Here is a 27,101-nt window from a genome sequence, read left to right on the forward strand (position 1 = left end):
AACCCCCCCCCCCCCCCCCCCCCCCCCCTTTTTTTTTCCCCCCCCCCCCCCCCCCCCCCCCCCCCCCCCCGCTGCCGCAGCCTGCCCGCGTTTGACAAGCTGCACAGCCTGCTGACGACCGTGGGCGAGGAGCTGGGCGACCAGCCGCTCTACCTCAACCTGCACGACATCTGCAAGACGCTGCGCACCTCGCCGCCACGCTCAGAGGCCTTCCGCTCCGCACTGGTCAACGCCGGGTACAGGTGGGGTGGGGGGCTGCGATGTGGAAGGAGCATAATGGAGCAGGGGCAGGCAGCCGGGCCGGCGCCCACCGCCCATGAGGCTCCCCCTCGCGCCCGCCCGCCTGCCGCAGGGTGTCTGGCACGCACGCCAACCCGCTGGGCATCAAGACGGATGCGCCCTGGAGCGTGGTGTGGGACATCATGCGCTGCTGGGTCGGGGAGCACCCGGTGAAGACGCCGGCGCCTGGCTCCGCAGGTGTGTGTGTGCGCGTGTGTGTGCGTGTGTGGGTGTGGTGGTGGTGGTGGTGGTGGTGGGGGGGGGTCTGGTCCGTTGGCGGTGGCGGTGGCGGCGCCTGCAGCACCTGCAGGCCTGCAAGGCTATGCCAGCTGCTCGCCCTCGGATCGGGGCGGTGCCTGGCTGCGCTGCGCCCCTCTCCCCGCTTGCGTGCTGGGCCCCTCCTCGAACGAGCTGCCACCACGCCCCTCACCCATCCCTGCGGCGGCCGCCTCGCCTCGCCCTCGCAGCCGAAAAGATCCTGGCCAAGGAGCCCGAGGTGAAGGCAGACTTCTCGCGGGCGCAGCAGGCGGTCAGCAAGGCCAAACAGAAAGGGGTGGCGCGGTTCCTGCCCAACCCAGGTTTGTCACGCGGCGCTTTCTTTGTTGGCTGCGGTGCGCCGCTGCTCACACCCCTCGCCTGCCTGGCGCCGGCTGCAGAGGCCAACTGGGGGCCCAAGCCGCGGCACGGCCGCCCCGCCAAGCAGCAGCGCTACGAGGATGGGCTCAAGCAGCAGTCGCAGCCACAGCCGCAGCAGGGCGAGCAGCAGCAAGAGCAGGAGGAGCAGGCTGCTGCGCTTCGCACCGAAGCGGCCGCGCCAGAAGCAGCAGGTGAAGCGGAGGGGCTCCCGGACCAGCAAGCGGATGGTGGCCCGGCGGCGGCAGAGAATCCAGCCAGCGGCAGCGCCACTAAGGTTGACCCCGCCGGTGACGGCCAGCTGGAAGCTGAGAAGGCACAGTAATGGGAGTCACAACAACACGCATGTAATCAGCAAGCGACATCCAGCCATGCGAAATGCAAGGTGTGCAAGAACGCGAGCAACCACCAGAACAGGGGAAGAGCGGAGTGGCCTGTTGATTGAGACAAAGCGAGAGTATGAGCAGGCAATTCACGAGCGCCGGTGCATGCTTCGGTGCATGCCACCTGCTGGCAGCCGCGCCTCTTGCTGAACAGCCCTGGGAGGATTGCGTCGATCCCAGGCTGCTCCGCTCCTAGCCCTCTGGCAGCTGGCGACCGGCTTTGCCAGCTAGCTCGGTGCCTTTGGCGCCTGTGCCTGCCTCCCTGCCTCAGGCTCCGCCCATCGCCCCAGACTTGGGCTCGACGTCCTGTGTAGATGCATCCTCCTCCTCCTCCTCCTGCACAGCGCGGCACACGGTGGGCAGTGCAGCTGGCAAGGTGGCGCGCCCACTGAGGCTGCTTGCTGGCCCGGCACAAAGGCGGCTGCGCTGACGCGCTCCATCTTGCCCCGCCCAGCAAGCAACCCACCTTCAGAGTGTCCACAGTCTGCCGCTGCATCTCGTCGATGGGGCAGTCGGGACACTGCAACAGCAGAGCAGGGGGAGCAGACAGGCCAGCGTCCGTCGAATCTGGGCATCGGCAGCCGTGCTCGGGCGACGCACAGCGAGGATTGCGGCGCCGGCTGCCAGCGCTGGCTGGCCAAGCAAGCTGGTGCCGCCCTTCCGCAGGGGCTCACTTCGCGCTCCGCCTTCACCACCGCCTCGGAGTCTGACGCCAGATGCTCGTTCCACCCCGGCACCTGCTTGATGTGCGACACGGTCTTCCCTGCGGCCAGCTGGAGAGGGTGGCAGTGAGTGCCCGGGCGGCTGAGGGCGGGGTGTCAGGCGATGGATGCGGCTGGCGGCAGGCGGCAGGAAGAGCCAGTGCTGCCCACGTGCCCTTGAGCTGCTTCTGCTTCTCCTTCTCCAGCGTCTGCGCAGTGGGAGGACAGCTCAGGCCACTCTGAGCGTCGGACACCAGCATGCTGCAGCAGCGCGCCTTGGACAATCCCTAGAGAGCCCTGGAAGAGCCCCTGCGCACCTCTGGGTCATTGTCCGCCACGTGCGAGCCGAACCCATAGAGCCTGGTCTGGCTCTGCTTGGCGCCCCGCAATTGGGGCACCAGCAGCGGGCGGCTGGCACGCAGAGCGTTCTGCAGCATCGTGAAGAGTGTGCGCGGAGTCGTGCAGAGCGACTCATGGCTGGGGAAACTGGCGCCTCAGCGCGCCAGCTGGCGCCGCCGCTCTTGTTTCCAGGCTGCATGCATCCTCCGTGCCTGCCAGCCAAGCCCGTCGGCACATCAGGTGGCAGGGAGTCTCCAGCGTGCCGAATCTGGCCAGGCAGGCTGCAAATTGTGGGCCAGGCAGGCCGCCATCACGAGCCGCCGCCGCCGTGGGGGCCGCCCCGCCCACCACCCGCAGCCCCCGACCTGCCTCTGGCTCGTGGGACAGCTTCACCAGGGTGGCATCCAGCAGGGAGTTGGCCCACTCCAGCGCCTGCTCCATGCGCGGCAGCACCAGCCCCGCAGGCAGCTCCAGCAGCGGCTTCCACCCCGCGGCCCAGCCGCCCACCAGGCGGGCATCCTCGCGGTGGCGAGGCCTCACCGACAGCATGTGTGAGGTGCTGCAGAACCTGCCGCAGGTGCTGGCCGTACAGCACCTGCAGTCGTCCGCCGCTGCCGCCGCCGGCAGCGACAGACCCACTTCCTCCAACGCCGTCTCGGATACCAGCAGCAGCAGCAGCAGCAGCAGCAGCAGCAGCAGCAGCAGCAGCAGCAGCAACGACAGCTTTAGCAGCGGCAAGAGCGAGGAGGAGGCGGCGCGGTGCAAGAGCAAAGGCGGCTATAGCTCGCCCCTGAGCGCCGGCACGGTGCGGGCACGGCTGGTGGCAGGGAAGAGCCGCCCCTGAACGGCCGCACCGGCTCTTGACCATGAATTTGCTGAGCGGCGGCGTGCAGCGGGTGCAGTGCCGGGACAGCCAGGAGCGAGTGCAGCTGCGGCCCAGCACCAGTTGCGAGCCGAAGCAGGAGCAGGGCACTGGCAGGAGCGGGGAGGACAGGCGCCCGGGTGACCGCAGCGATTTGCGTTGCATGGGGCATAGCTGATGCATGTGGCGCTGGTGGTGGCTCGTCCCAGCTCAGCTGGGTGCCGGCTTTTGGCTGGGCTACTCCCTGCCTTTGAGCGTTCGCATGCTGTGCAGTACCTCGTGTCACACTGCCACAGCTCTTTCACACTGCCACATCAGCTCTTTCACACTGCCACAGCTGTGTGCCTTGTGGCTCCCTGCCTAGGCAGGCTACGTGGTGTGTGATGAGTCAAGCATGTGAGATGAGCGGTGAGCATGAAGTGGCCACCCTTGCATGCGTCTTCTTGTACGGGAAGGGATGACCCCAGGGAGGCGAAGGGGCCCATCCCGCTGCTCACCAAGGGGGAGTTACATGCAGAATCTCAACATGTAAAGTGCAACAGCATGCCATGCAAAATGCAGATGGTTATACAAATTAACAACCTATTCTGGAGTGAACCGCCAACCAATCTAGCAGGACAAGGGCAGGGAACAGCGGTCGGCTGCCAGGTAGGGATTTCGGCATGCATTCAAAAGGTGCGGGCATGCAAAAGGGCATCAGCCCTGCAGCCCGCGGCGCTGGCGCTTGAAGCAGCGAGACGCCTCCACCGCTGCCGCCGCCTGCTGAACAACCTCTGCCTCTGGGTCGGCCTGCAATGCCGCGTCCAGGGCGTCGTGCGCAGCACGCCAGGCAGCCGCGGCGCGAGCCCACTCTGCTGCAGCATTAGCCTGGTGCACAGCCGGCTGGGCCGTAGCGTGTTCCGTGGCCGCTTCGGCGGCCGCCTCATGCCCCGCAGCAGCAGCGGCCCAGGCCACGGCAGCAGCGGCAGAAGCCTCGGCTGCGGCAGCCCGCGTGTGAGCGGGCCCAGGCGCTGGTGCCTGGGGCGCGGGAGGCCAGGGCCCGCTGGGGAGCGGCGGCGGCAGCGGCGCCGCCGGTTTGGAAGGCTTGCCACGCGCGCCGCTGGCGCCTTTGCCCTGGCGTGACTGCTCCTCCAGCCCCCTCCTACTTTCTTTGAATCTCCTACGAAGCTCCTCCAGTTCTCGTTCGTCATCCTCATCCCATTGGTCGAACCTCCTACCGTCGATCTGGCTGCGCTGTTGCTTGAGCTCCTCCCGCTGTTGCTTGACCTTCATCATGTCGATCTCGTGGCGAATCCGAAACTGAAGCATTTCCTGCTTTGTGCTGGAGCTTGGTTTGGATCTTGGTTTGCAGGTAGGCCTCTGGTTTGGAGCTTTGCTCAAACAACCAATCCCACCATTGGCGCTGCATGCCCTGCATGTCAAGAGGTGGACGGCAAGGAATGGGTAGGCGGGCAGGCGAGTACGGAATGACAGCGGAACCGCCACGCAGAGTTATGCTGAAGCATGCAGCAGCTTGGGCAGGCCAGCAGGCGCGCAGTCACAGCGTACACGTTGCAGGAGCCACACACGACCTTACTTACGCTCGCAGGGCTCTGGTCGGGGCGCCGCTCGTGCGCCTCGCCGCCGCCGGCACTGCCAGGGGCCGCTGCAGCGACGGCCACCAGCCTGGGGCGCCACGCCTTACGTGCTGCGGGCACGGCAGCGAGCGAGAGCGAGGCCTGGCGAGGAAGGGGGACGGGCGGACCAACATGACTTGGGTGATTGTGGCTATGGTGTCGAGGTTGTGTGCAAAGTTCGGCTTGTCACAGCCGTGGCACCGCGAAAAGACGAAGAGTACCTAAACAAATCTGAAGAAGGGCCTCCTCGCGTGTCTTACAAAGCACAGTTCTGCGGTACTGGGGAGGAAATGGGGGGTAAATCGATTGCCTCGCCATGGGGCAGCCACCCTCAATCGGGCGGGCAGGCGGCAGCCAGGCTGCTCCCTCGGTCGGTGGCATGCGCCGCTGTCCCCGGGGGTGGGCGGCGTGCTCACCGCCGTCGCCGCCGCTCCTGGACGCCATCAGGACACGACAGCCAACGCAGCGTGGGCGTCGCGCCCGATTTCAAGCATGCTGAAATGGCCGCCACGGAGACCGCGGGGCGGCATCAACGTGGCCATCTTCATGAAGTTCTGATTCCATAAAGTTCTTCGATTCCTGTGACCAAGCGGAGTTTTTCCAGTCTGCATGAGGAGATTTCAACGTTGTATCCAACGTCCTCCATGCATCGCTGCAGGAGGTTTCTCAGAAGGAGTGGGTTTTACAGACCTGCCAAACATCACACCCAGGGCATCCATCCCTCATACATTCTGGCCAGGTTGGCGGGGGCTGTGGCCGCGGCAATCAGCTCCCGCACCGCCGCCGGCACGGCTGTGGCACCGTTGCCGCTGCCGCCTGCGCTTGCCTTGTCCGCCACTCGCTGGCCCAGCAGCTTGGCCCTGAATCGCTGCAGCAGTGTTGCTGCATACTGCCGCTGCTCCTCCTGCTTGAGCCCATGCCGCCGGCTGGGGGCCGCCGGCACCAGCATCAAGCCCCCCGTCAAGGTGCCACGCGCTGCGGCGGGCGAGGGGGCAGAGGCCGGCGGCGTGCCTGCTGCCTGCCCCTGCAGCAGTTGCTCCAGGCCGTGCAGGCTGAAGCCGTGCTGCTCCTGCAGGGCCTCCGCCTGCTGGGCGGCCTGGGCTGCAAGTGCCTGCAGGCTGGTCGGCAGCGCCGCCAGCCAGCGCTGCACTTGCGCCGCTTGGTCCAGCTGCAAAGGGAGCGTCCAGGCGGAGCCAGCAGAACATCTCAGCACTTCGGCATGGGGCAGCTGGAGTGGAAACGGGAGGCCACCGGTCCAGGCACTGTGGTGTACTGCCTGTGTACCACGCCCACCATACAGCAACCCGCGCACCTGCGGCTGCAGCTGGGCCACCGCGGCGCTCAGCGCATCCACCACCTGCGCCGCCTGCTGCTTGGCGGCCGCCTCGCCCCTGCCGCCCGCCAGCAGCTTGTTGCGCACAGGCAGCAGCGCGGCCTGCAGCGCCGCCACGGCGGCGGGCAGCTCCCGCAGGCAGCCGGCCGCCGCCGCCAGCCGCTCGGCGGCCTCGTCTGCTGCTGCGGCTGCGGCGGGCACGGCGGCGGCGCCGACGTCTGCCAGCTCGCCCACCCAGTGCTGAGCCAGGCGCAGCCGGCCCTCCCAGTCGGCACAGCCTGCCAACAGCGGCAGCACCTGCCCCACCGCAGTCGGCAGCTGCTGCGTGGCGTGGACGAGGGGCAGGGCGGCGGCGGCAAAGGCGGCCGCAGCGCTGCTGCCCGCTGCCTCTGCTGACTGCATGATTGAGGTGGCCTCTGCACGCCGCTGGCGCAGCTGCTCAAGCTCGGAGGCGGCCATCGCCAGGCGCCGCTCGGCCGCCGCGTAGTTGCCGTGCAGCTGCTGCATGTGCCGCACCAGGGTGGCGTAGCGGCGCCACCCCTCCCGCTGCTCAACCTGATAGCGGTCGGCGGCGGGCTGCAGCTGGCCTGGCCCCACGTGGGCGCCGTCCTGGGTGTCGGCGGTACGAGCCGCCTCGAATTGCAGTACTGCCTGGCTGGCCTCCAGAAGGTACGCGGCGTGGCCTGCAGCCGCCGCCAGCCAGTGCTGCTGCTGGTGCAGGTGGTGCTGCAGCTGGGCTGCCGCATACGGCGCAGTCGCTGCCACCTCACCCGCCACCTGCTGCTGTGCCGCCGCCATGGCGGCCTCCCACTGCTGCAAGGGAGCCTGCAGGCTGAGGAGGGTCCCCGACCCAGCCTGCAGCTGCTCCAGCAGCTGGCGCCGGCTGCCGCGCAGCGCCCAGGACGCCACCGCGGGGTGCAGGGGCGGCAGCGCTGCGCCCGCCGCGCCCGCCGCAGCCGCGCTGAGCTCCACAGCTGCCACCAGGCCAGCGGTGGCGGCGGCTGCCTCCGGCGGCAGCAGGTGCTCGTTCACCCATTGGAAAGCCGCCAGCTCAGCGCAGTGCTGCTGCCGCACGCGACGGCACTGCTGCAGCGCCAGCCCGCTCACATACTGAGCCGCATCCATGGCAGCCAGAGCGCCGGTGGCATCAGCTGCCGCCGCCAGCAGCGCCGCAAGCTGTTGGGCGCCGCCTGCCCCGCCGATGCTGCTGCCTCCCTCTCCCTCGCCCACCTCTTCTTCTGACAGCTGGCTCAGGCCGCCGCCGCCCTCCAAGGACTCAAACTCCGCCCCAGCTGCCGGCTCCAGCTCCTCAAGCAGATCATCTGCAGGGCAGGTTGGTGGGTGAAATGGGAAAGCAGCGAACATGGAGGGTGCGCCGCCGCGCTCGAGGCCCAGGGAACACACCAGTCCAGGCGTGGCCGGTGTGTGCTGTTGGCAAATGCAATGCTGAAAACAAGATGAAAGCTTGCAGCCCACCTGCGCCCGCCAGGTCCTCATCAAAATCCAAAAACGGAACCAGGGCAGCCTCGGCTGCCCCGCCAGGCTGGCGTGCCGCCAGCTGGAGGCCGCCGCCGCCCCGACCCGCTGGCTCCAGCTCTTCCGTCAGCAGTCCGCCCAGCAGCATGCCCGCGCCAGGCAGCTCGCCGTCATCAAAGTCGGTGAATGGTACCAGGTCTGCGCCAGCAGGCTGTGGCGCCGGCGGCGCATGGGCCGGGCTGGAGCCAGGCAGGATGGGCAGCGGGGCAGGCTCTGGTGACACCAGCCCAGAGCGCCGTGCTAGGCTGGGAGCAGCAGCGCGCAGCGTCGCAGACGTGCTGCCCAGGGCTGCTGCCAGGGGGGGCAGCAAGCGATGTGCCACTTCCGCGGCCACCGCTTCCCCCAGAACGGCGCTGCATTGCTGCCAGGGAGCGCCGTCGCCGGTGCCCGCCGCTGCCACCACTTCTTCCGTGCTGCTCTCTGCTGCCGCTGCCTCCTCCATTGCGTCTTCTAGCTCCTGCCACGTGCTCACCACCGCGCCAGCCAGCGCCAGCTGCTGCTGCGCCAGCGGACGCCGCTCCTCTCCGGCCGTCAGCAGCTGGGCCGCGGCCTGCACCTGCTGCAGGCCTTGCAGCAGCCCAGCAAACGCGGCGTGCTGCCCCGCTGCCGCCAGCAGCGGCTGCATAGCGGCCGCTGCCCGCTCCTCCTGCCACATGCGGGATGGTACACGCAGCTGCTCCTGCCCCTGTTCCTGCTCCTCCTTCCCTCCAGCCGCTCCTGCTGTAGCTGTCCCTGTTTCCTCCTCCTCCTGAGCCTCCCCCTCCTCCTCCTCCTCTAGCTGCTCGGCAGCTGCGGCCACGGCGTCCGACACCTGTGCTGCTGTCGCAGGTGTGCACAGTAGGGCCAGCAGCGGCGGCAGCAGCAGCTGCAGCTCCGCGCTCCCAGTGCTGAGCCTGTCAACTGCCTGCACCGCCGCCGACAGCCAGGCCAGCAGGTTGCCGCCATCTGGCGCCAGGAAAAACTCCTCAGAAGTGGTGTCCCGCAGCGCCACCGCGGTACTGGCGTAACCCAGGACCAGCCGCTCCACAGCTGCCAGCAGCGCCCCCGCCTCCTCCTCAGGAAAAGGCTCTGCCGCCACATCCTCCTGCTCCTCCTGAACCAGCTGCTGGTGATGATCGGCCGCCAGCTGCTGCACCGCCGCCGCCTGCGCCTCGCTCAAGGCAGCAAACGCAGCCGCCAGCGCCATTGCACCCTGCTCGCCCTGCTGGCCTGCGCCTGAGGCGGCGGTGGGCTTGGCGGCTGCAGCCCAGCAGCCCTCAGCAACATCTCGCATTCGCTGCAGCGCATCTGATGCTGACAGGGCGACGTCCACTCGCTCCAGCCGCAGCGCCGCCGCGGTGCCACCCAGCTGCTCTGCCAGCCCGGCAGCCGCAGCCGCCGAAGCGGCCAGCGGCCGCCAGCTGGCAAGCACTACGGCTGGGTCGGGACGGCGTGGCGCCAGCTCAGCAGCACGTTGGAAGCCCTGCACGAGGCGGGGGCAGAGAGATCAAGGGGAGGAGGTTGAGGCCGGCGAGCAGGCAGGCGCAGGTGTGGAGCCAGGGAGTGTGCGGTGAGCCAGCGCAGGTGGCGGCAAAGCGGGGCACCCACCTGGGGCGCAGGCAGCTCCAGGGCGGCTTGGAATGCGGCCAGCCAGTGGGCATGCTGGCTGCTGTTGCTGTAGTGGGCGCCGCCCAGCAGGCAGGCCACGGCGGCGGCATACTGCTGCAGCGCCGCCGCCAAGTGCAGCGCCGCCGCCGACCGCTCCTGCAGCAGCTGCTGGCCCTGTGCATCCAGCTTGGCTGCCTGCAGCAGCAGGCCCGCCGACAGCGGCGCATGCCCGGGCAGCATGCCCAGTGCGGTGTGCACGATGCTGCCGCTGCCGTCGCCAGTGCCAGCGCCGGCTGGAGAGGTGACCAGCAGGAGTGGGGCGCCCGAAGCGGCTGCCGCTGCCACGGGGTCCATAATTGCGGGGCCCGCCAGCAGCGCTGCTGGAGGGTTGTTGAGAAGCAGGGGCAGCAGCGCGTCGTGCCGCTGCTGCCAGGCCTGAAAGTGAAGGGAGGAGGGCGCCACGGCAGGCAGGAAGGCAAGCAGGCGGACAGCAGCTCAGCGGTGTAGGGAAGGCACCCGGGCTGCCTCCCACCGCTCCAATTAATCAAGCCTGCTGGCACCCCTGCCCAGCTCTCGCAAGAGCAAAAGCGCGCACCTGGCACTCCTGGAGGCTCGCCAGCACCTGGCCCGCCACAGGCTGTGCCTCGGCCAGCACTGCTGCCGCCGCCGCCCGTCCCTCCTCCGCCTGTGCCGCCAGCTGCTGCTCCTGCGCTGCGGCACTGCCCAGGGTGGCCTGGCAGCGCTGCAGCACGGCATGTGACTCCGCAGCAGCGGCCGCAGTGCCAGCTACTGCCAGGAATTGGCGCACGTAAGCGTCCAGTGCGGTTGTGGCGGCCGCCAGGCTGTCGCCCGCTCCGCGCGCTGCGGATGCCAGCGCATCAGCGCTGCCCGTCTGGCGCAGTGTAAACAGCTGCAGCGCCACCGCCTGGCCAAAGGCCTGCACAGGAGGGAGGGAGGGAAGGGGATTGGGGCAACTGCTGGATACATTGATGGAAATGGACAGGAGCAGAGGATGCCTGCTTCCACGCCTCCTGCTGCTGCTGCACGGCACCCCAGCCTGCTCCACTACTTGCCTTGCTGCCCGCTTTGGCCGCCGCCTCCGAGTCCCAGTCTACGGCCGGGTCCAGCAGCGCTGCCTCCAGCAGCGCGCACAGCGACGCCTCGTTGGCACGCAGCGCGCCCAGCGCATGCTCGCACCCCAACCGAAACGCCCCCTCCGTGCCTGCACGGGCGGGGAAGCGCGGGCCGACACGTGAAAGAGGCGCAAATGAGACGTGGGGCCAGAGATCCGCAGTCTGCTCGTGCATGCCGCACGCTCGCTGGCTTCCCAGCACTGCTCCTGGCTCCCACCTGTGATGCCCAGCGCCGCCACCAGCGTCTGGGTGAGGCGGAACGGCACCACCTCAGGTACCTTGAGCTGCAGGCCCCTGCAGATCAAAAGCCAGGCGATAAGGCAGCAATGAGCTGTGTAGAGGTTCCCCGAGATCAGAGCAGGCTCAGGCGGTCGTCACCACAGCGGGGCGCCACGGCGTGCCTGTCAAACACCACGCTGAAGTCAATGTGCACCAGGTGGGCGGCGCCGCGGTGGAGCAGCACGTTGTCCAGGTGGCGGTCGCCCAGGCCCAGCAGGTGGCCCACCTGCAGCGATAGGGAGGGGCACGTTGATACCAGTATGAGCAGCCGCCTGCTGGGGCAGGCGGCGCCATCTGGCGCCCAATAGCCCTGTTGGAATTTTCCAACCAGTGCTGCCGCTGCCCGTGCGCTGTTGTTTGCGCGCCAGCAGCTGCTTGTGCGCTCAGCAGGCTCTAGCAGGGCGGTCGGTCGGTGACCCCGCACCAAACCCCGTCCATTGGGGTGTCGTCGCGGTAACAGCAAAATGTGAGAAACCGTTTGCAGAGGCGGTTGTGGGAACAGCACTCTCCGGGGAACACAGCCCGACGAACAGACGGGATGCACATTGGATCGCTGTTTCCCGGCTCGGCACGCCCATAGAGCGCTGTGGAGGCGTGGGGCAGCGTAGATTTCGCGCAGCGGCGCGGTGCCGCTCGCCACAGCGCAAGCCCATGACTTGGGTGGCGCCGCTGCCGCCCACCGCCGTCTCTGCCTGCTGTTGCAGGGCGCTGTTGGAGAGCTTCCGGCGGGCGGACATCAAGGCGCAGCAGTCGTTCAAGGACGCCAAGACAGGCCATGAGCTGTCCCAGTCGGTGTTCCAGGACGTTTACGTCGGGTGCGCCGGCAGGCGGGGGCTTAGGCGGTTGCGCGGCGGCTTAATGGGGCTTGCTGCTCGGCTGTCCCACTGGCAAACACGCGCCGCCACTGCTTGCAGGGTGACCAGCGGCGCGCTCAAGGTGCACACGGCGGTGGCAGGCGGCGCCGAGCAGGTGGCCAACTTTTTCAAGTGAGTTGGCGACGCTAGGGCACTACCATGATGATGCCACTGGCATGTCAGCACGGCCAGCGATGCCACGAAACATGCTGAGGCCTGCCATCCCCGCGGCGGCCGCTGCAGGGGCCTTGTGGGTGGCAGCAGCAAGAGCGCGGGTCCCTCCATCCCTGCGGAGCTGGTCACGCCAGAGGGGTCCCACCCAGACCTCGCGGTATCGATGCAGCCCAAGGAGGTGGATGCGCCCAGGAGCACCAGCAACGTCAGCGCCTCCTCCGCCTCCACAGCCTGGACCGACGGCGAGCATCCGCCCAGCAAGCTGGAGCGTGAGTCCGGCACATACCGGGTGGACTACCAGGTGGGGTGCGGCTGTGTGGGGCGTCCGCGCGTGGTGGCCCTGTGTGCGTGTGCGCAAGGTGTCGGGGGGCCTGCCCCCAGGTTGGCCAGACCGGGAGCGCAGGTGTTGCAGCTGGGCCCGGCCCGGCCTGAACACACAGCAGAGGCCACGGCAGCAGCAGAATTGTGCGCTGCCGTGCTCCCCCGGTGACACTGCTGGCCCCCCCTGCCTGTTGCCCCGCCCCTCCCCACAGAAGTACCCCATCGCCGGCTACGTCAAGCTGCCCTACGCGCTGCAGCCCTTTGTGCAGCTGCCCTACCTGGACCATGTGGTGGTGGTGGCCAAGCCCAGCGGGGACGTCAGCGGCGGGCTGGAGAACTACAGAGAGGTGCGGGGGTGGCGGGCGGCCACGCGGGGCTCCGGGATGGAGGCTCCAGCGGGGCAGCAGCCATGCGGCCTGTCAGGCTCTGTTCTCCAGGACTTTCCTTATTTCCCAAAGGCTTGCCCGTTTTCACCCTCCCCTGCTTGGCTGCTGCAGTCTGTGTCCAAGCCTGAGCGTGCGGCTGCGCCCATCTTTGCTGTCATCGACACCCCCGGCAAGGTGGTCAAGGACAAGGGCTACCTGTGGATCGAGGTGGGGGCGGCCAGCTGCTGGCAGGGCAGGGCGGTGCCGCAGGAGCAAGGCTGCTGCTTGGTCCGCCGCGACACCTGCTGCCGCCCACCACCACCAACCCATGCTGCTGCCCACCACCACCAAACTCTGCTGCTGCCCACACACCCCAGCGCACCCCCAAACCACCCACAAGTCGCGCCCGCCCCCGCTGGCCGCAGATCCCGCTGTCCGACATCTTCAAGCTGAATGTTGGGGAGATGAAGGGGGTTGAGGACTACATGAAGGTGCTGAGCAAGAAGGGGCGGTGGAACTACAAGGACCGGCAGAAGAAGTTCAAGCAGGGGCTGACGTGCGAGCACGTGCCGCTGCCGCCCGGCTCCAAGGAGCTGGTGGATGAGCTGTGGCCGCTGTACAAGAAGTGAGTGGGGTGGTGGATGCAGGAAGTGGGTAGGGTGCTTGGTGCAGGAAGTGGGAGGAGGCGCGGCTTAAGCACACACCACCCCGCACCCCACAGCACCGGCGAGCGCAACGGCTTCACGGTGCTGACTGAGGCCGAGTTTTACGACTTCCACCTCACCACGCCAGACCTGACCGTCATGCTGATCAGGGTGGGTGGGGGTGGGCGCCGGCGCGCGGGTGAGGCTGGGAATTGGCGGCCGGGCGCCAGGGTTCCCGGCGGCGCAGCCTGCCATGACCCGAACACACACACACATGTGCCTGCCTACCGCCGACGCTTCCATGCACTCCGCGGCGCCCGCAGGACAAGGACAGCGGCGGGCTGGTGACCTTCTGCACGGGCGTGCGGGCGGGCGACACGCTGATGCCCATGTGGTGCGGCACCGACTACGACAACGAGAAGAGCAGGCAGTGTTCCTCGTACTTCAACATGCTGTACGAGGTGCGGGACTGGGGGGGGGGCTGCCCACCTACGTGGCGGTGGTGGCGGCGGGAGGACAGCAGCAGGCAAGGAGCGGCAGACAATGGCGCAAAGCCGCAGGTTGTCTTACGGCCTCGCATCGGACAGAATGGCGCGCTCACACTGCCCCGACCTCCCCCTGCTCTGCCCCCTGCCCCGCCCCGCCCTGCAGTATGTGAAGATTGGCATCGCCGATCCCACCATCAACTGGATAGACCTGGGCGCCTCCCGCCGCTCAGCCAAGGTGGCCATCGGCTTCACCGGCTACCCAGTCAGGTGTGGCAGGGCGGCAGGGGGGGGTGCGCTGGGCAGGGCTGAGGACCGGCAGTGGGGGACGGCCAGGGTTTGACGATGGGCCAAAGGAGGGGCCAGCAAGGGCGAGCAGTGGAGTGCTCCGTTGCCCACCAATCGTCCGAATGTTCGCCCCGCTCATGCTGGGCCTCACCCCCTCTCCTCACCTCACCGCCACTTCCTGCCCCACCCCCTGCCCTGCAGCATCTACATCCGGTGCAAGAACAGCGTGCAGGAGTCGCTGTACTCGCAGATGATGGCCACATACTTTAAGGTGGGACAAGTAAACCCTGGGCCTGGAGGCACTGGTGCTGGGCCTGGGGCAGCTGCATGGCGGCACGGGCTCAGCTTGCAGCGGGCCAGCTTGCTTGGCCGCAGGGCAGCTCAGCACCTGCCCACAACACCCTTCTGCCCGCTTGCCCTGCCGCAGAAGGAGGAGCTGATTAACGACCCCTGAGGTGAAGCTCACTGCGCTTGGCTCTGCCTGCCACCTAACCTGACACAGTGAGGCCCGCTCGAAAGGGGGGGGGCGGCTTTGGGCGCCAGCGAAAACTGGCTGGCTCGGCTTGTCGGCCAGTTCTGGAGCCGCCACCGCACCCATTGTAGGTGTTGTTTGGACTGACAAGCGTGTACTGTTTTGGTAGCAGTAGTATCCCTCTGCACTGAGCCAACCAAGGTACATGTATGATGCAACTGTTTTTTCCAAGCCTCGGTGCCCAGGCAATGCGCCGGGATTCTTGCATTGCCTTTCCCGGGAACTTCAGACTCGACCCAACCTTTGTACAGAGCTCTACATCTCTGTAACACTGGCTTTGCAGCAGCAGCAGCAGGTGTGAAGCCAGCGCAGCAGGCACTCACCACACTCATGGCAGCGGCGGAGGCCGCAAAGCGCCGCTGGCGCTTCCACCACTCTGCCGCGCCACTTGCGCCCAGCCACAACTCGCGCCACAGCAGCTGGCGGTCCACTGCAGGCAGCATGGCAGTCGGCGGTGGGGATACAAGGCAGAGCCGCTGTGTAGGTGAGGTGGACCAGATGCGCCAGCTGGCAGCTCGCCAGCGCCAGCGCAGCGCCAAACACAGTGCAGGCATGGGGCGCACCTGTCTGCTGCATGCTCTCCAGCACACGGACCAGCTTGGTCCGTGGCCATGCATCGCGCTGGGAGGCTGGATCGATGCCAGCCTCCTGCAGGCAGGGGCCGCAGGAGCCGGAGCGGGTCAGCGGGGAGTTAGTTCTAGACAGCAGTGCAACAAGGGCTAGCAGCCGGCCACGTTTGTACCTTCAGCTTGGCATAGAAGAGATCAATTGGCCGCAGCTGCTGCTGCTGCTGTGCCTGCTGTGCTGCCATCGCCTGCCGTGCGGCAGGACGCGCCACGGATGCGCCTGCCGCCGCGGTGGTCGGGCGTCCAAGCGGCAGAACAACCCTGCCGGCGCGAGCCTTAATGGCTGCCACTTTCGGCGCCGCAGCTCCTTTGGCAGCAGCTGCTGCCGCGACGATTACTGTGCGCTGCTGCCGCCGCTGCTGCTGCTGCTGCTGCTGCTGCTGGGCAGCTGCTGCGTCTGTTAGCAGGCGCTGGCGCTGCACACAGTGCTGCTGCCAGCCGGTGTAGACTTCAAACAGAGGCACGGTGCCCTCTACCCACTGCGGCAGCAACAGGGGGCACGCTGCTTGGCTCAGGGAAGCTGCCAGGGACTTTGTCTGTCTGCAGCATGCTGTGCGTTGCCCATCATGCGAGCGTCTTCAAACCCAGCATCTGCACAACAGCACCCAGAATCAGCAGCACGGCTGGACAAGCCCACCTGCACCAACCCCACTCGGCTGCCCAGAGGCGCCACCTCAAAGCACTGCTCGGCTGGCATGCCGCCACGCTCGCCGCCGCCGGCTTGCAGCGCGGAGCCGCAGGCGCGCAGCAGCAGCATGAGGCGAGCGTCGGCCCGGAGGTCCTCCCGACCCTGCAGAGGATAAGCGACGGAGGGCATGGTCTGGCAGGAGGCACAAGGAGCCACTCGCACAGGCATGGGAGCAGGCTGCTTGGCGCTCATGCAGGCTGCGCCAAGCAGAAGCGACACCCAGGGCGGCCGTGGCTGCGGTCACCTTGAGCAAGAACGTCTGCTGCACGCCGTCACTCCCCAGGAAGCGCAGGCGCTTGGGCCGGGTCTTCGTGGGAAGCACAACCACCTCGCCCGCCACACTGGCAACCGCCACCGGCGCTGCGCCAGCTGCCGCAGAAGGTGCGCCTCCCGCTGCAGGCGGGCGCACGTGCACGCCCAGCGGCGCAGAGCCCGCGCTGCTGCCGGGCATGGGTATGCCTGTGTCTGTGAGCTGGGCCAGCGCGGGAGCCACGTAGGCCAAAGTCAGCTGTTTGGAGCGCAGCGATGCAGCCAGGTCGCTGGCCGCTCCACGCAGCAGCGCCAGCGCCTTCTGCCGCGGCTGGCTGGATGAGGTGGTGGTGACGGAACTGCTGCTTCTGCCGCTGCTGGCATCGCTGGCGGCAACAGCTTTGCCAGCTACAGGAGCAGCTGCTGGCGAGTTTGCCAGCGGCTCGCTCAGCTGTTGCACCAGCAGGCGCAGGCGGGGCAGCTGCTGCTGGTGGAAGCGCTGTTCGTGCGGCGTCTCTGGGGCGGCCGCCTCGGCGGCCCGCAGCTGCTGCTGCAGGCACAGCAGCACCGGTGCCATGGCTGCCAGGTAACCATCCTCCCCTGCTGCTGCTGCTGCATCTGTGGAGCTGCCTGCTGCCGCAGGAACTGACTTCTTATGCTGCCCTTGCAGCCGCTTGGCGGCCGTGGCAGCGGCTTCCAGCAGCACCGAGTGCCAGTGCTCCTCCGGCAGCACCGCCAGCCTGGAAGCCTCCGCCGTGAGCACGCTCAGCTGGCCGGCCAGCAGTGGGTGCCGCTGCTGCAGCTCTGTCAGCAGGCCCGCCAGCTGCGCTCCGGGAAGCTGCAGCAGCGACGTTGCCTTCCCGCTTGCTGCAGGCACTGGCTGAGCAGCGGCGGCTACTGTGGTGGGCAGCAGCACCTGGCAAGGTGCAGCCTCGGCCACATGCAGCAGCAGGTCCGTCAAGAGCTGCTGCTGCTGCTGCTGCTGCTGTGGTGTGCCTTGGCTGTCGTCAGCGGTGCCATTTGCCAGCTGTGACAAGAGGTGCGGCACGACCGGCAGCCAGGCGTGCGCAGGAATGGCAGCCAACTGAGCAAGCGCATCGGCCGGCGGGATAAAGTTGTCTTGCTGTGTGAGCAGCTGTAGCACCTGCAGCAGCAGGGGCATTGCGGCGTAGCCGTCGCTGCTGGAGGTGCCGCTCGCAGCAGCGATGGCCAGAGCTCGGCAGCTGCTGGCGAAAGTGGCTTGTGCTGCTGCCTGCTGCTGCTGCTGCTGCTGCTGCTGTTGAGGCAGCTGGTGCATCCAAGTTGCCAACTGCCACCAGTGCCTGGCTGAGTTGGGGGCTGCTGCCACTGCTGCCTTTAGCGCGGCGTATTGCACTGCCACTCCCAGGCCCGGCTGCTGTTGCGCGCCTTGAAGAAGCTGCTGCTCCAGCAGCCCAAAACTGCTGGCGCTCGTGCTACTGGCCAACACTGGCAAGCATGCGCTGTGCACTGCCGCTGCCACTTCAGCTGTGGAGATGCCTGCCTCTGGCTGCTGAATGGCCAGCAGCAGCTGCGCTGCGGCCGGGGCCACTGCCGCGGCCATGGTGCTGCCCTGGGCATCCAGCAACAGGCGCCATGCGCTGCCACTGTCGCCATCTGCTGATGCTGCGGATAGCCGCCGTAGGCGCAAATGCTGCAGGCGGAGCAAAAGGCCGACGGCTGCTTCCGGTGAGCTCTTGCCATGGGCGAGGCCGCTGCCCGCTTGCTGACCCGCCTCTGCCCTGCCCACCAGGTGCAGCATGCATGTGGCGTTCCCGCCGCGGGCCGCCTCGCGGGCAGCTGCCACCAGCAGCATGCCTCGCTGCTGCTCAGACAGCGCTGCCCTGCCCAGCAAGAGCAGCAGGGGCTGCAGGGAGTGTGCACCAGATGGCATGGTGGTGGTTGCACTTGTGCCAGGTTCTGGTTGCTGCCATGCGGTGAACTGCTGCTGCAAACCGTGCTCGCCTGTTGCCACTGCTTCCAGCAGCAGCTCAGCAGGCAGCTGCAGCTGTCTGGAAGAAGACTCTCCTGCAAGCTCAGCCAGGCAGGCCGCTGCCGCGGTGGGTGCAGTGTTCATGGCGCCAGCAGGGTCAAGGCTGCCCAGCTGCAGCCTCATCAGCAGCTCTTGCCGGAGCGGGCTGCCATCGCCGGTCTGCTGCTGCTGCTCGGGTGTCTCCTCCCAGCTTGCCAGCTGCATGCAGCGGGCTGCCGCGGCTGCCGACAGCCTGCTCCCTGGTTTGGTCTGCACAGCAGGATGCGGCGGGAATCAGCATGTGGGCAGGGGAACACACTGGTCAAGACGGTTGAGACCAGGCATAAGGCGACCCATCAGAGCAGGGCAAGCACACCTTGAGCCATTGCCGCAACCCTGCTGCGTCTCCAACGGCTGCATACGCCTCGGCAGCAAGGCGCGTCAGAGTGCCAGCTGGCACGCATTGCAAGCTGGGAGCGGGTGCTCCCTGAGAGGTGGTGTACAGCTGGCGGTACTGCCTTGTGGCATCCTCATACCGCCCTGCCGCCTGGTGCTGCACCGCCTCCAGCCAGTCCCAGGCGGCTGTCGCAGCAGCTGCTGCTGCTGCGGTGCCAGCGGCTGAGTCAGTGCCAGCTCGAAGTGCTGAGCTGTCTCCTGACGCTGCCTGCTGCACATGCTGAAGGAGCGGCTGGAAGGCGCCCCGGCAGAAGGCCTGCAGGCCGGCAACTGCCTCTGCATCACCCAAGGCGCACATGGCTGCCGCTGCCACTGCCGCCGCCTCAGCCACCTTGGCCGCTGCAGCCTGCAGCTGCTGCTGGCTCAGCCCTCGGCCGCTGTGTGCGGCACCCGCGGCTCCTGCCAGCTGCTGCTCCCGGCGCAAGGCGGCATCTGGGCTGCCCCGTGTGGCAGCGAGCAGCACGGCTGCAGGGTTGGCGCCTGCCGCCGCGCTTTCCTCCTCCGAAATGCGCTGCTGCGTGCGGCCAGCCAGCGGCGTCTGCGCGGCGCCCACCAGGGATGCCACTGGCGAGAGGGCAGCATCTTCCTTCGCCCCTGCTGCTCCCTCCTCCTCCTCTGCCTCCTTCTCAGGGCCTCTGCCTGCGCCTGCGCCTTCCGCAGGCAGCAGCTTGTGCAGCTGCTGCTGCAGGTCGCGCAGACGCAGGAGGGCGTGGTATGCTGCCAGCTCGTGCAGCTGTGCCGCCGCCGCCGCGCGCAGCAGCAGCAAGCGCACCCGCGCAAACCATGCCTGGCACACCTGCGATTGATAGGAGGGCAGCTGGGCATACATAAAAGCGGCCTTTACACGCCAAGCTGGCTCGGCTGCCTTTCGCCTCGCTAAGCGCCAGAGGTGCAGTACCATTACCATTACCAGTACCATGCCGTGATCGGCCTGCCTGCCTACCTTATCATTGGCCGCAAAGAAAGTTGTGGCCGCCTGGCCTGGCGCAGCCCGGCCGCCGCCGCCGCTGCCGGCGGCGCTGACTCCCTGCTCCAGTGCTTGCAGGAAAAGCAGCAGCAGCACGGCCGCCTGCTGCCTCTCTGAGGTGCCGCGGCTGCCGTTCCCTTCCTCGCCTCCCTCCGCAACTTGCTCCGCTGCGCCATCGTCCGCGCCGCCCGGCTGCTGCTGCTCTTGCTGCCGAAGGCTACCCATCGCTGCCTGCAGTGCTTGCTCCAGGGCAGCCAGTGTTTGTGCAGGCCCGCCGTGGTGCGTCCGCAGGCGGGCGGCCACGCACTGCTTGGCCGCCTCCTGGACTGCCCACCATGTGGCCTGTGAGAGGCAGATAGGCGCATGCCTGCAGGCAGCCATTGGCAGGAGATCAAAAATAGGGGTCGGCATGCCTGAGTACATCAAGACACAAGAGCCAGACCAGAAACTTGCCCGATACAGCACAACACGGGACTGCAGGCTCCCAAACACTCACCAGTGCAGCCGAGACGTGGAGTCGGACGCACCGCTGCTGCGCTCACCAGCTGGCACAGCTGAAGCTTGCATGCTGTGCAGCAGGCGGGGCAGCCACTGGCGCAGTGAAGGCAGCTGCTGTCGCCCCGCGCTGGTCAGCACAGCCACAGGGCCGTCGCTGCCCGTCAGGTAGACGAGCCACTGCTGCAGCTGGGCTGGCCTGAAGCCTAGCTGTTGCGCCTGGAGTGCCACTGCCGCCGCTTCTGGCATGACGGCAGGGCCACTGGAGCTGTTGGGGGAAGTGGCCAAGGCGCCGCTCAGAGCTAGGGGTGCTGCTGCCGCAAGCAGCAGCTCCTGCGCTGCCTCAGCTGATGGCGGGTGGAGGTCGGAGAGGTGCAGGATGGCAGCCTGGAACAGCGCGGCTGCCAGCGTGGGGTCTTGAAGCAGCACCGCACAGCCCCTGCCGCTGCACACCCAGGCACGGGTGGCGCACAGCGCTGCAGCCCGCACCGCCGCACTCGGCAGGGCGGTGCATCCCAGGCTGGCCCGCAGCGCTGCGGCGACGCTGCTGCCGCTGGCCGTGCCTTGGATGTGTGCATTGTGTGGCCAAGCTGCCGCTTCTTGCAGCCACTGCAGCGCTGCCAGGAGGATTGGGTCGGCTGCTGCCCCAGCAACGCTGCCGCTGGTGAGGACGTCTGCCAGGAGCAGCAGTGCGTCGTCAGCAGCTGCTGCCAGAGCCACGCCATCGGTCGCCGCAGTGCCATGCTCCGTGCCTGCTGCCAGGTGCTGCCCTGCGGCCTGCAGCAGCCCGAGCAGCTGCAGCCACAGCCGGTGCGGCTGCTCCTCCTGCCGCTGACTGGCGGACACAGCAAGTGCGGAGCCCGGGCGCGCCAGAGGGAGCAGACGGCGCCACAGCGCCAGCAGCCCAGCGTCAGTCAGCTGCAGTGCTGCTGCCTGGAGCAGCTGCAGGTTGAAGAGCAGCAAGGCGGCAGGGCCTTCTGCTGCAGGCAGCTGCGCGCTGCTGGGAGGCTGCCGGGATGGCGCTTCAGCTGCGTCCAGCGCTGCTGCCTGTGCCACTGTGTCTGCCAGTAGCACCTCCAAGGCGGCCGGCGAGTGCTGCACCACCAGCACCAGCAGCTGTGCCGTGTGAAGCACCACTTCCTTGTTGCTGTAGGCACGCAGGCCCAGCAGCCAGGCGCCGGCATCGCTCTGCCTGCCAGGCTGGCCGGGTGCTGGCAGCAGCGCAGCTGGCTGCTGCTGCTGCTGCACCATCATGTGCGCCCAGCTGCGCGCAGCTGCCAGCAGGGCCAGCACCGCGGATGGCTGCGCCAGCACGCACGCTTGGCTGGCCGCCGCCGTGGCGAAGGAAGCCACTGCCCTAAAGAGCTGCTGCAAGCCGTTGGCCTGCTGTGCTGTTGCCCCTGCCGGTGGCTGTGGCCCACAGCCCAGCTTCAGGTGGATGGGCTGCGACTCTGCTGCAGCCAGGGAGAGAGCCGCCTGGGGATCCTGCATGTTGAGGCGCTCCACGCCACCAGTGATGAGCTCATCAGTGACATGCTGCCCACCTGCTGCTTGATGCGCCTCAGCCCCGGCGCCGCCACCTGATGGAGGGCTCGCTTCGGATGCGGCGGCTGCCGCAGCAGCGGGCGCCAGAGCCGAGAGCCTGGCCACATGCCCCGCAAGCTCTGCTGTCAACGCTGGGGCCGCGGCCGGCATGCCCGCTGCCGCTGCCAGCACTGCTTCCCTGCAGATTCCCACCAGCTGTTCCAGGTGCTGCTGGCAGGCTGGCAGACGGACCGCTGCTGCGGCATCCAGCAGCGGCAGCACACAGGCGGCCAGCGCCAGCAGCTGCCGCAGGCTGCCTGACGGGACGCTGGCGGCCTCACCACTGCTGCCATCTGCGGCTGCCGCGGAGGCGGCCGCCTCCTCTGCGGCTTTGCCGGCAAGGCGCTGCATGTCTGCCAGCAAGCTGTCCAGCAGGGAGGCGGTGAAGGCGGGTTGCTGCCGCCACTGGGCGCCAAAGGCTGCCAGCGTGCGGCTCAGGCCAGGCCTGCAGGCGGCAGAGGCAGGGCCGGGCATGAGGGGGGCAGGCGGCACGGGGCTCACATACCACAGGCAGCATATGGAAAGGTACCGCACGCGTGGGTGCTTGGCGGCGCTGACCTGGCGGCCTCTGGCAGCGACGGCTCCAGCGCCCACCCCAGCAGCAGGTCGACCAGGTCCCGGAACCGAGCCCTGCAAGGACGGGCGCACAAGCGGTGCCAGCGATGGCTTTTGGCTGGAGGACAAGGGCAAGCACATCGAGCAAGGGCAATGCTCCAGTACCCTCCTCTCCCATTCCCTGGCAGCTGCTGTTGGCGCTGCTCGACCCCCCCGCCCCCACATACACACAGAAACTCTCACTTGAGCGAGTGCTGGTGGCGCGCGGCAGCGTGCAGCACCGCCAGCAGCGGCGGCAAGGCTGCCGGGGGCGCGGCCTCATCCTCCAGCAGAGCCTGGCAGGCGGCAAGCACGGCGTTGGCGTAGCGTGCCAGGGTGGTGGCGTCCACGCCTGCAGCGGCAACAAGCGCACCGCACGTCGCAGTTGGCGGTCGGCAGGCACACAATGAGGCACGAGGCGAAGGAGGGCTCAAGAGCAGCTTGACAGGCGCTGGGGAGGAAAGCTCACCGGCCAAGCAGTCTCTCAGCGCTGCCAGCACCGCCACCTGCTGGTGGGCTGCCAGCGGGCGGCCGCTGGGCGTCGCCCGCCGCTGAAGCACCGGCAGCAGCCAATCAAACAGCACGCCGCCGACGGAGCTGCCGCTGCCGCCGGCAGCTGCTGCGCCCGAGGCGCGTGCCGCACCGGAACCGCCTGCCTTGCTGGCGGCGGCAGCAGCTGCGGCCTGCGCTGCCAGGGCCCCCATGGCGCCCACAGCCGGCGCCGCCGCCGCGCTGACTGCAGGCGACGGGTCGCCCCACAGCAGCGCTAGCAGGCGCGGCCACAGCGTCGGCAGCTGCTGCAGGGCCTCGCGCTGCGCTGCCGGGTCAAACAGGCGCTGGTGCAGCTGCTGCAGGGCCGCGGCACGCGACGCCTGCGGAGCAATGCATGTGGGACGGCAATGGCGGGTGCCTATCAGCCTCCTGAAGTGGCGGGGCAAGATGCATGGGGAGCAGCAGGCTCAGCAGCAACCCACCGCAGGCAGGTTGGTGTCGGATGCTGTCACCACCAGCGCATCGATCGCTGCCGGCGCAGCGGCAGCCGCAGCGCCGCCGGCGCTGGCAGCTGCCAGCCGGCGGCCTGCAGGCCGCGTGGACTGGCGGCTGCTGGCGCCTGCACCGGGAGTGGGCTGGTGCCTGGCGCCGCGGCCTCCCTCGCTGCCACGCCCAGCGGAGGCGCCGCTGCCAGGCTGGCGCTGCTGCTGCTGCGGTGCCGGCGGCTGCCTGTCCGGCGTGGCCTGCTGTGGTTGGTGCCGCCGCGGCTGGTAGGGCTGGGGGCTGGGGAAGGCGCCCCTGCGCCGCGGCGGCGGCTGGTCCTGCTGCTGCCTCCCGTCTGCCATCACAGGTCGGTCAGCTAGTCAGCAGGGATGGGAGTGGGTGGGAGGAGAGGCTCCGGCCTGAGAGGAAGATCAGGCTGCCGGCTGGCACTGAGGCGCAGGGTCACCAGTCCTGCAAGCAGCAAATGCAGGCAAAACGTCTCGAAACAGGGAGGAGGGCTACGGGTGCTGCCCGGCACCGGCGGCGGCGACGGCGGCCTTGCGGGCCGAAAATGCAGGCTCTCCATCCCACCTGCACTCTTCAGCCACTGCACATTCTCCTCTCAGGCGTTGTGCCACCTCCACTGCGCAGCCAGGCGCCTCCTCGGGACAAGAAGAATGCCTCGCCCATGCTCGCTGGTTCGATCCGCCAGCTGCCTGGCGATGATCGCACGACCCTAGAGGCTAATCCACACGGGCCGGAGGGCTCCCAAGGCACGGTCTCCAAGGAGGTGCCAACAAGGCAGCCAAGACAGTGTCCAGGCTACGATGAAAAGCGTTGTGTAAAGGTGCAGATTGCATTCGGGCTGTGAGAACGGCGTGCGGGTGCGCCTCAGCACGCGCCCGCGTGGCGCCGCACCCGCCAACGCCACCTCGCGCCTGCAGTGCTGTTCCGCGTTGGTGGTTCACGAGTGGTTCAAGATTCGTTCGAAAACAGAGTACAGACCGGGGCCAACCAATGAATCTCGGCACAATTTCCCGACAAGAGCCTGCCTGTGCGGCCACACCAAACGTCGCACAAGGCCCCAGGAGCACCGTGGTGGGTGCAGAAAGAATTGGACAGGACAGTGTGACACGCTCATGGCACCGCCAAGGAGGCAAGATAAGCAGTGCTAAGCCACACTCTACGCTCGTTCTAATGAAATGGGCCAGCGGCCGGGACAGCGATGCTCGTCAGAAAGTGCTAGCGCCTCACCCTACCCCATCACTCACTGCAGTCAGGCGGCGGCACAGCCAAGCAGCACGAGGCCCGTGAGGCAATGCGAGGCAGCCACACTGCAAAGCGTAGCAATTGCCTGTGCCAGCACCCCCGGCCCACGCCACAGCCAGCGCCCACCAGAAGTAGCGGTCTCCAAAGTTGCCGCATCCCGGCACCACCCTGAAGTCTGTGTCGATGTAGTCGTCGATCTCAGAGGTGATGACCTGGCGCACAGGTGGTGGGGGAGCCAGGGGGTGGAAAGCATGGGTGGTGGTGGTGGTGGTGGTGGCACAGGTTTCAGGCAGGCACCACCACAGCTCTGCCTGCAGCGCTGCCTGCCCACCTTGATGCGTGGGAACCGTCTGCAGAGCGTGTGGATGCCCTCGGGAGCCGCGATCAGGCTGCAGGCCAGCACAGGACTGAGCGATCAGCGAAGCTCAACAAGGGCACAGTACGGCCTGCTCCTCCCTGCCTTACGCCACCACAACCACCACCACCACCACACCACACACACACACAGCCCGCCCACCTCAGGAACAGGATCTTGCCCTCCTCCACGCCCTTTTCCAGCAGCACGTTGACGGCGCGCGTTGCGGAGCCGCCAGTGCCCAGAATGGGATCCATGACCAGCACATACCTGCAGGCACGCACACAGCAGGACACCCACACCGGCGCTCAGCCAGCTACCTGAGCCGTGGGGCTGCCCGCGTGCCCGCAACTCTGTTGATGCCCAGGACACACGGAACCACACAGCACATGCAGCATGCCCACCGCTCCGCGATGTCTGTGGGCAGCTTCTCATACACGATCTCCTGCTCCATCACCCGGTCCTCCACCCTGAGGGCAGGCGGAGGCATGGAGCGGGGTGATCGCTCCGCCACATAACAGGACAGCAACCCGGGGCCCCGGCGCCGCAAAAACACAAGGGAAGGGCCTCGCCGCACTCCACCCCCACCCGCCCTGCGCTTGCGCCCCGCTCCCGCACCTGTGCACCAGGATCTTCCCAATCTTGATCCCCTTGCAGCAGGCCCGCAGCGCATTCTCCATGCTCTCCCCGCTGCGGATGATGCTCACGCCGCACAGCTTCTTGGCAAAGTCCACCCCAACATACTGGTGCCCCGTGGGCGTCACCACGGTCTTCTCCCTGCAGCACCAGCACACCGCCGCTCAACAGGCAAGTGCGCGTGCACACCCACGCCAGCCTGCCTGTGGCCAGAGCAAGCTCAAACGCATGCCAGCCTGCCCGTCCCATCATGTGCAGACCGGCGCCATGTGCGCTGTGGAAGGGCCTTCACCTGAAGGGCAGGTGCCCCAGGCTGGCCTCCACCACCAGGCGCAGCAGGCGGTCGGAATAGAAGACGTAGTCCGCCGTGGACGTCTCCCGATCTCGCACGATGGTGTGCATGCCGCGGATCTGGAAGTTGGAGGGGATGACCTGCGCCACAGCACAGCCAGGGGGCAGGGCAACGGCAGGCCCCGGCACGGCAAAGAGTGAGGCAAGGTGCCCGCAGCCAGAAAATGAAGGACAGGGCACGCCGCAACAGGCGGCGCCCCACCTCCAGGTTTGGGTAGATGCGGCGCAGATCGTGCTGCTGCAGCTTCATGCGGATGTGCTCGGTGATCAGGTCGATGGCCACCACATTGTCGCCCCTGCGGCGGGATGGCAAGTCACATTGTTGGAATGGCTCAACGCTCGGAGCATAGATGGAAGCAATGGCCAAGCCAGCCGGTCTATGCATCTCTTGGCCAAGACCGCAGCCACCGGCAGCAGCCTTACGCCTCATTGCAGCGGTGCCAGGGAATGATGATGTCAGCAAACTTGCGGGATGGCGCCACAAACTGGTCAAACGCTGGCTTCACAAATTTTGTGTACTGCTCAATCACGCCTGCCACGTCGCGGCCCCGCACCGCTACGTCGCGCTGGATTCTGCGCAGCAGGACGGGAATGATACGATTGAGCCACAGCGCAGCGGGTGCGTGACCCTGGCCTAGCCCTCTCCCGAGGCCCGACTTCCCCAGCTGCCCCACTCGCACCTGCGCGCCAGGCGCACGTCGTCGTCTGTGTCCACATACACCTTCATGTTGAGCATGGCGCGGATCTCCTCCATGTGCAGCACCAGGATGCCCTCGATGATCACCACGTCGGCGGGGGGTACCTGCAGGCAAGGCAGGCGGAAGAGGGCAGCTGCGATCAAGCCCTGAAGTAGGCTAGTGGCACCAGCGTCCCATAATGAGCCTGTGAGGCCAACAGCAGCCCAGGCAGGCAGTGCAGCAGCTACCCATGCAGCACATGCCATGCGGGTTCACCCGCCGCGTCTCGGTGCTGCGCTGGTGTGTTGTGAAGTCATAAACTGGCACCTCCACCACGCGCATCTCCTGCAGGGAGCATGGCGAGCATGGCAGAACATTGAATGCAATCTAATCAGCAACAGCAGCATTGCGAATTGACAGGGGAGGGGAGCGGTTGGGATGCATCCAACAAAGGCGACATCCCAAGAGCCTGGCCGCAGTGCTGCCGTATGCACCCCTCCTCACCCTGAGCTCTGTCAGGCACTTCATAATGGCCTCCTTGTCAAAGGCGGAGGGGTGGTCGAAGTTGTAGTCTGAAGAAGGCAGAGGAGGAGGGGAAGTGCCCTGTCAGCCTACCGCACACGGCTGGCAGCACAAGCAGGCAAGGTGATGAGTGGGCAGCGGACTAGCTTGATGCACGTGGCTAGCTGCACATGTCCCTCCGGTCGATCTGAGGCGGACCCCACTCACTCTTCACATCCTTGAGCTCCTCCTGGCTCAGGTTGCGGTAGAAGGAGTCCTGGCTGAGCATCACCACGCACTGGTCTGCAGGGGGGGGGGGGGGGGGGGGGGGGGGGGCCCCAACA

The 27,101-nt window shown here is 67.6% G+C and overlaps 5 protein-coding genes across 5 annotated transcripts in view; 2 read left to right on the forward strand and 3 right to left on the reverse strand.

Moving 5' to 3' along the window:
• Nucleotides 1–1,092, forward strand: part of CHLNCDRAFT_29505 (hypothetical protein) — a gene marked incomplete at its 3' end in the record, with an annotated part of 3,069 nt that extends 1,977 nt beyond the window's left edge. Inside the window, exons 8-10 of the mRNA XM_005851103.1 lie at nucleotides 81–242; nucleotides 353–477; nucleotides 747–1,092. Coding sequence (XP_005851165.1) covers nucleotides 81–242; nucleotides 353–477; nucleotides 747–1,090 — 631 coding nt within the window. The remainder of the gene's footprint in view (nucleotides 1–80; nucleotides 243–352; nucleotides 478–746) is intronic.
• Nucleotides 1,093–1,562: 470 nt separating this feature from the next.
• Nucleotides 1,563–2,433, reverse strand: CHLNCDRAFT_137786 (hypothetical protein; the record flags this gene model as incomplete). The annotated part of the gene is made up of 5 exons (XM_005851385.1): nucleotides 1,563–1,631; nucleotides 1,762–1,815; nucleotides 1,970–2,099; nucleotides 2,168–2,205; nucleotides 2,314–2,433. The coding sequence occupies 5 exons, from the start codon at nucleotides 2,431–2,433 to the stop codon at nucleotides 1,563–1,565; spliced, it is 411 nt and encodes a 136-aa protein (XP_005851447.1).
• Nucleotides 2,434–4,615: 2,182 nt separating this feature from the next.
• On the reverse strand, nucleotides 4,616–10,576 carry CHLNCDRAFT_49891 (hypothetical protein; the record flags this gene model as incomplete). The annotated part of the gene is made up of 7 exons (XM_005851386.1): nucleotides 4,616–4,884; nucleotides 5,615–5,981; nucleotides 6,126–7,468; nucleotides 7,623–9,144; nucleotides 9,270–9,704; nucleotides 9,865–10,206; nucleotides 10,271–10,576. 7 exons carry the CDS (start codon nucleotides 10,574–10,576, stop codon nucleotides 4,616–4,618), a joined length of 4,584 nt encoding a protein of 1,527 aa, XP_005851448.1.
• Nucleotides 10,577–11,091: 515 nt separating this feature from the next.
• On the forward strand, nucleotides 11,092–14,625 carry CHLNCDRAFT_56705 (expressed protein). Its single transcript, XM_005851104.1, has 12 exons — nucleotides 11,092–11,147; nucleotides 11,386–11,496; nucleotides 11,596–11,667; nucleotides 11,779–12,010; nucleotides 12,243–12,377; nucleotides 12,528–12,623; nucleotides 12,821–13,020; nucleotides 13,117–13,210; nucleotides 13,363–13,500; nucleotides 13,691–13,794; nucleotides 14,014–14,083; nucleotides 14,240–14,625. Coding segments are annotated over exons 1-12 (1,281 nt in total). The 5' UTR covers nucleotides 11,092–11,145; the 3' UTR covers nucleotides 14,267–14,625.
• A 9,294-nt stretch (nucleotides 14,626–23,919) lies between these two features.
• The window catches only part of CHLNCDRAFT_33815 (hypothetical protein), a 3,682-nt gene continuing 500 nt past the window's right edge, over nucleotides 23,920–27,101 (reverse strand). Inside the window, exons 2-14 of the mRNA XM_005851387.1 lie at nucleotides 26,986–27,066; nucleotides 26,761–26,828; nucleotides 26,533–26,601; nucleotides 26,260–26,381; nucleotides 26,003–26,152; nucleotides 25,782–25,875; nucleotides 25,521–25,660; nucleotides 25,211–25,369; nucleotides 24,997–25,062; nucleotides 24,755–24,862; nucleotides 24,569–24,626; nucleotides 24,364–24,449; nucleotides 23,920–24,238 (exon numbers count right to left, since the gene is read on the reverse strand). Of these exons, the coding sequence (XP_005851449.1) occupies nucleotides 24,232–24,238; nucleotides 24,364–24,449; nucleotides 24,569–24,626; nucleotides 24,755–24,862; nucleotides 24,997–25,062; nucleotides 25,211–25,369; nucleotides 25,521–25,660; nucleotides 25,782–25,875; nucleotides 26,003–26,152; nucleotides 26,260–26,381; nucleotides 26,533–26,601; nucleotides 26,761–26,828; nucleotides 26,986–27,046 (1,188 nt within the window). The 5' untranslated portion in view covers nucleotides 27,047–27,066 and the 3' untranslated portion in view covers nucleotides 23,920–24,231. The remainder of the gene's footprint in view (nucleotides 24,239–24,363; nucleotides 24,450–24,568; nucleotides 24,627–24,754; nucleotides 24,863–24,996; nucleotides 25,063–25,210; nucleotides 25,370–25,520; nucleotides 25,661–25,781; nucleotides 25,876–26,002; nucleotides 26,153–26,259; nucleotides 26,382–26,532; nucleotides 26,602–26,760; nucleotides 26,829–26,985; nucleotides 27,067–27,101) is intronic.

This window comes from Chlorella variabilis (genome assembly GCF_000147415.1).
Source record: "Chlorella variabilis unplaced genomic scaffold CHLNCscaffold_2, whole genome shotgun sequence".
NCBI classification, from domain to species: domain Eukaryota; kingdom Viridiplantae; phylum Chlorophyta; class Trebouxiophyceae; order Chlorellales; family Chlorellaceae; genus Chlorella; species Chlorella variabilis.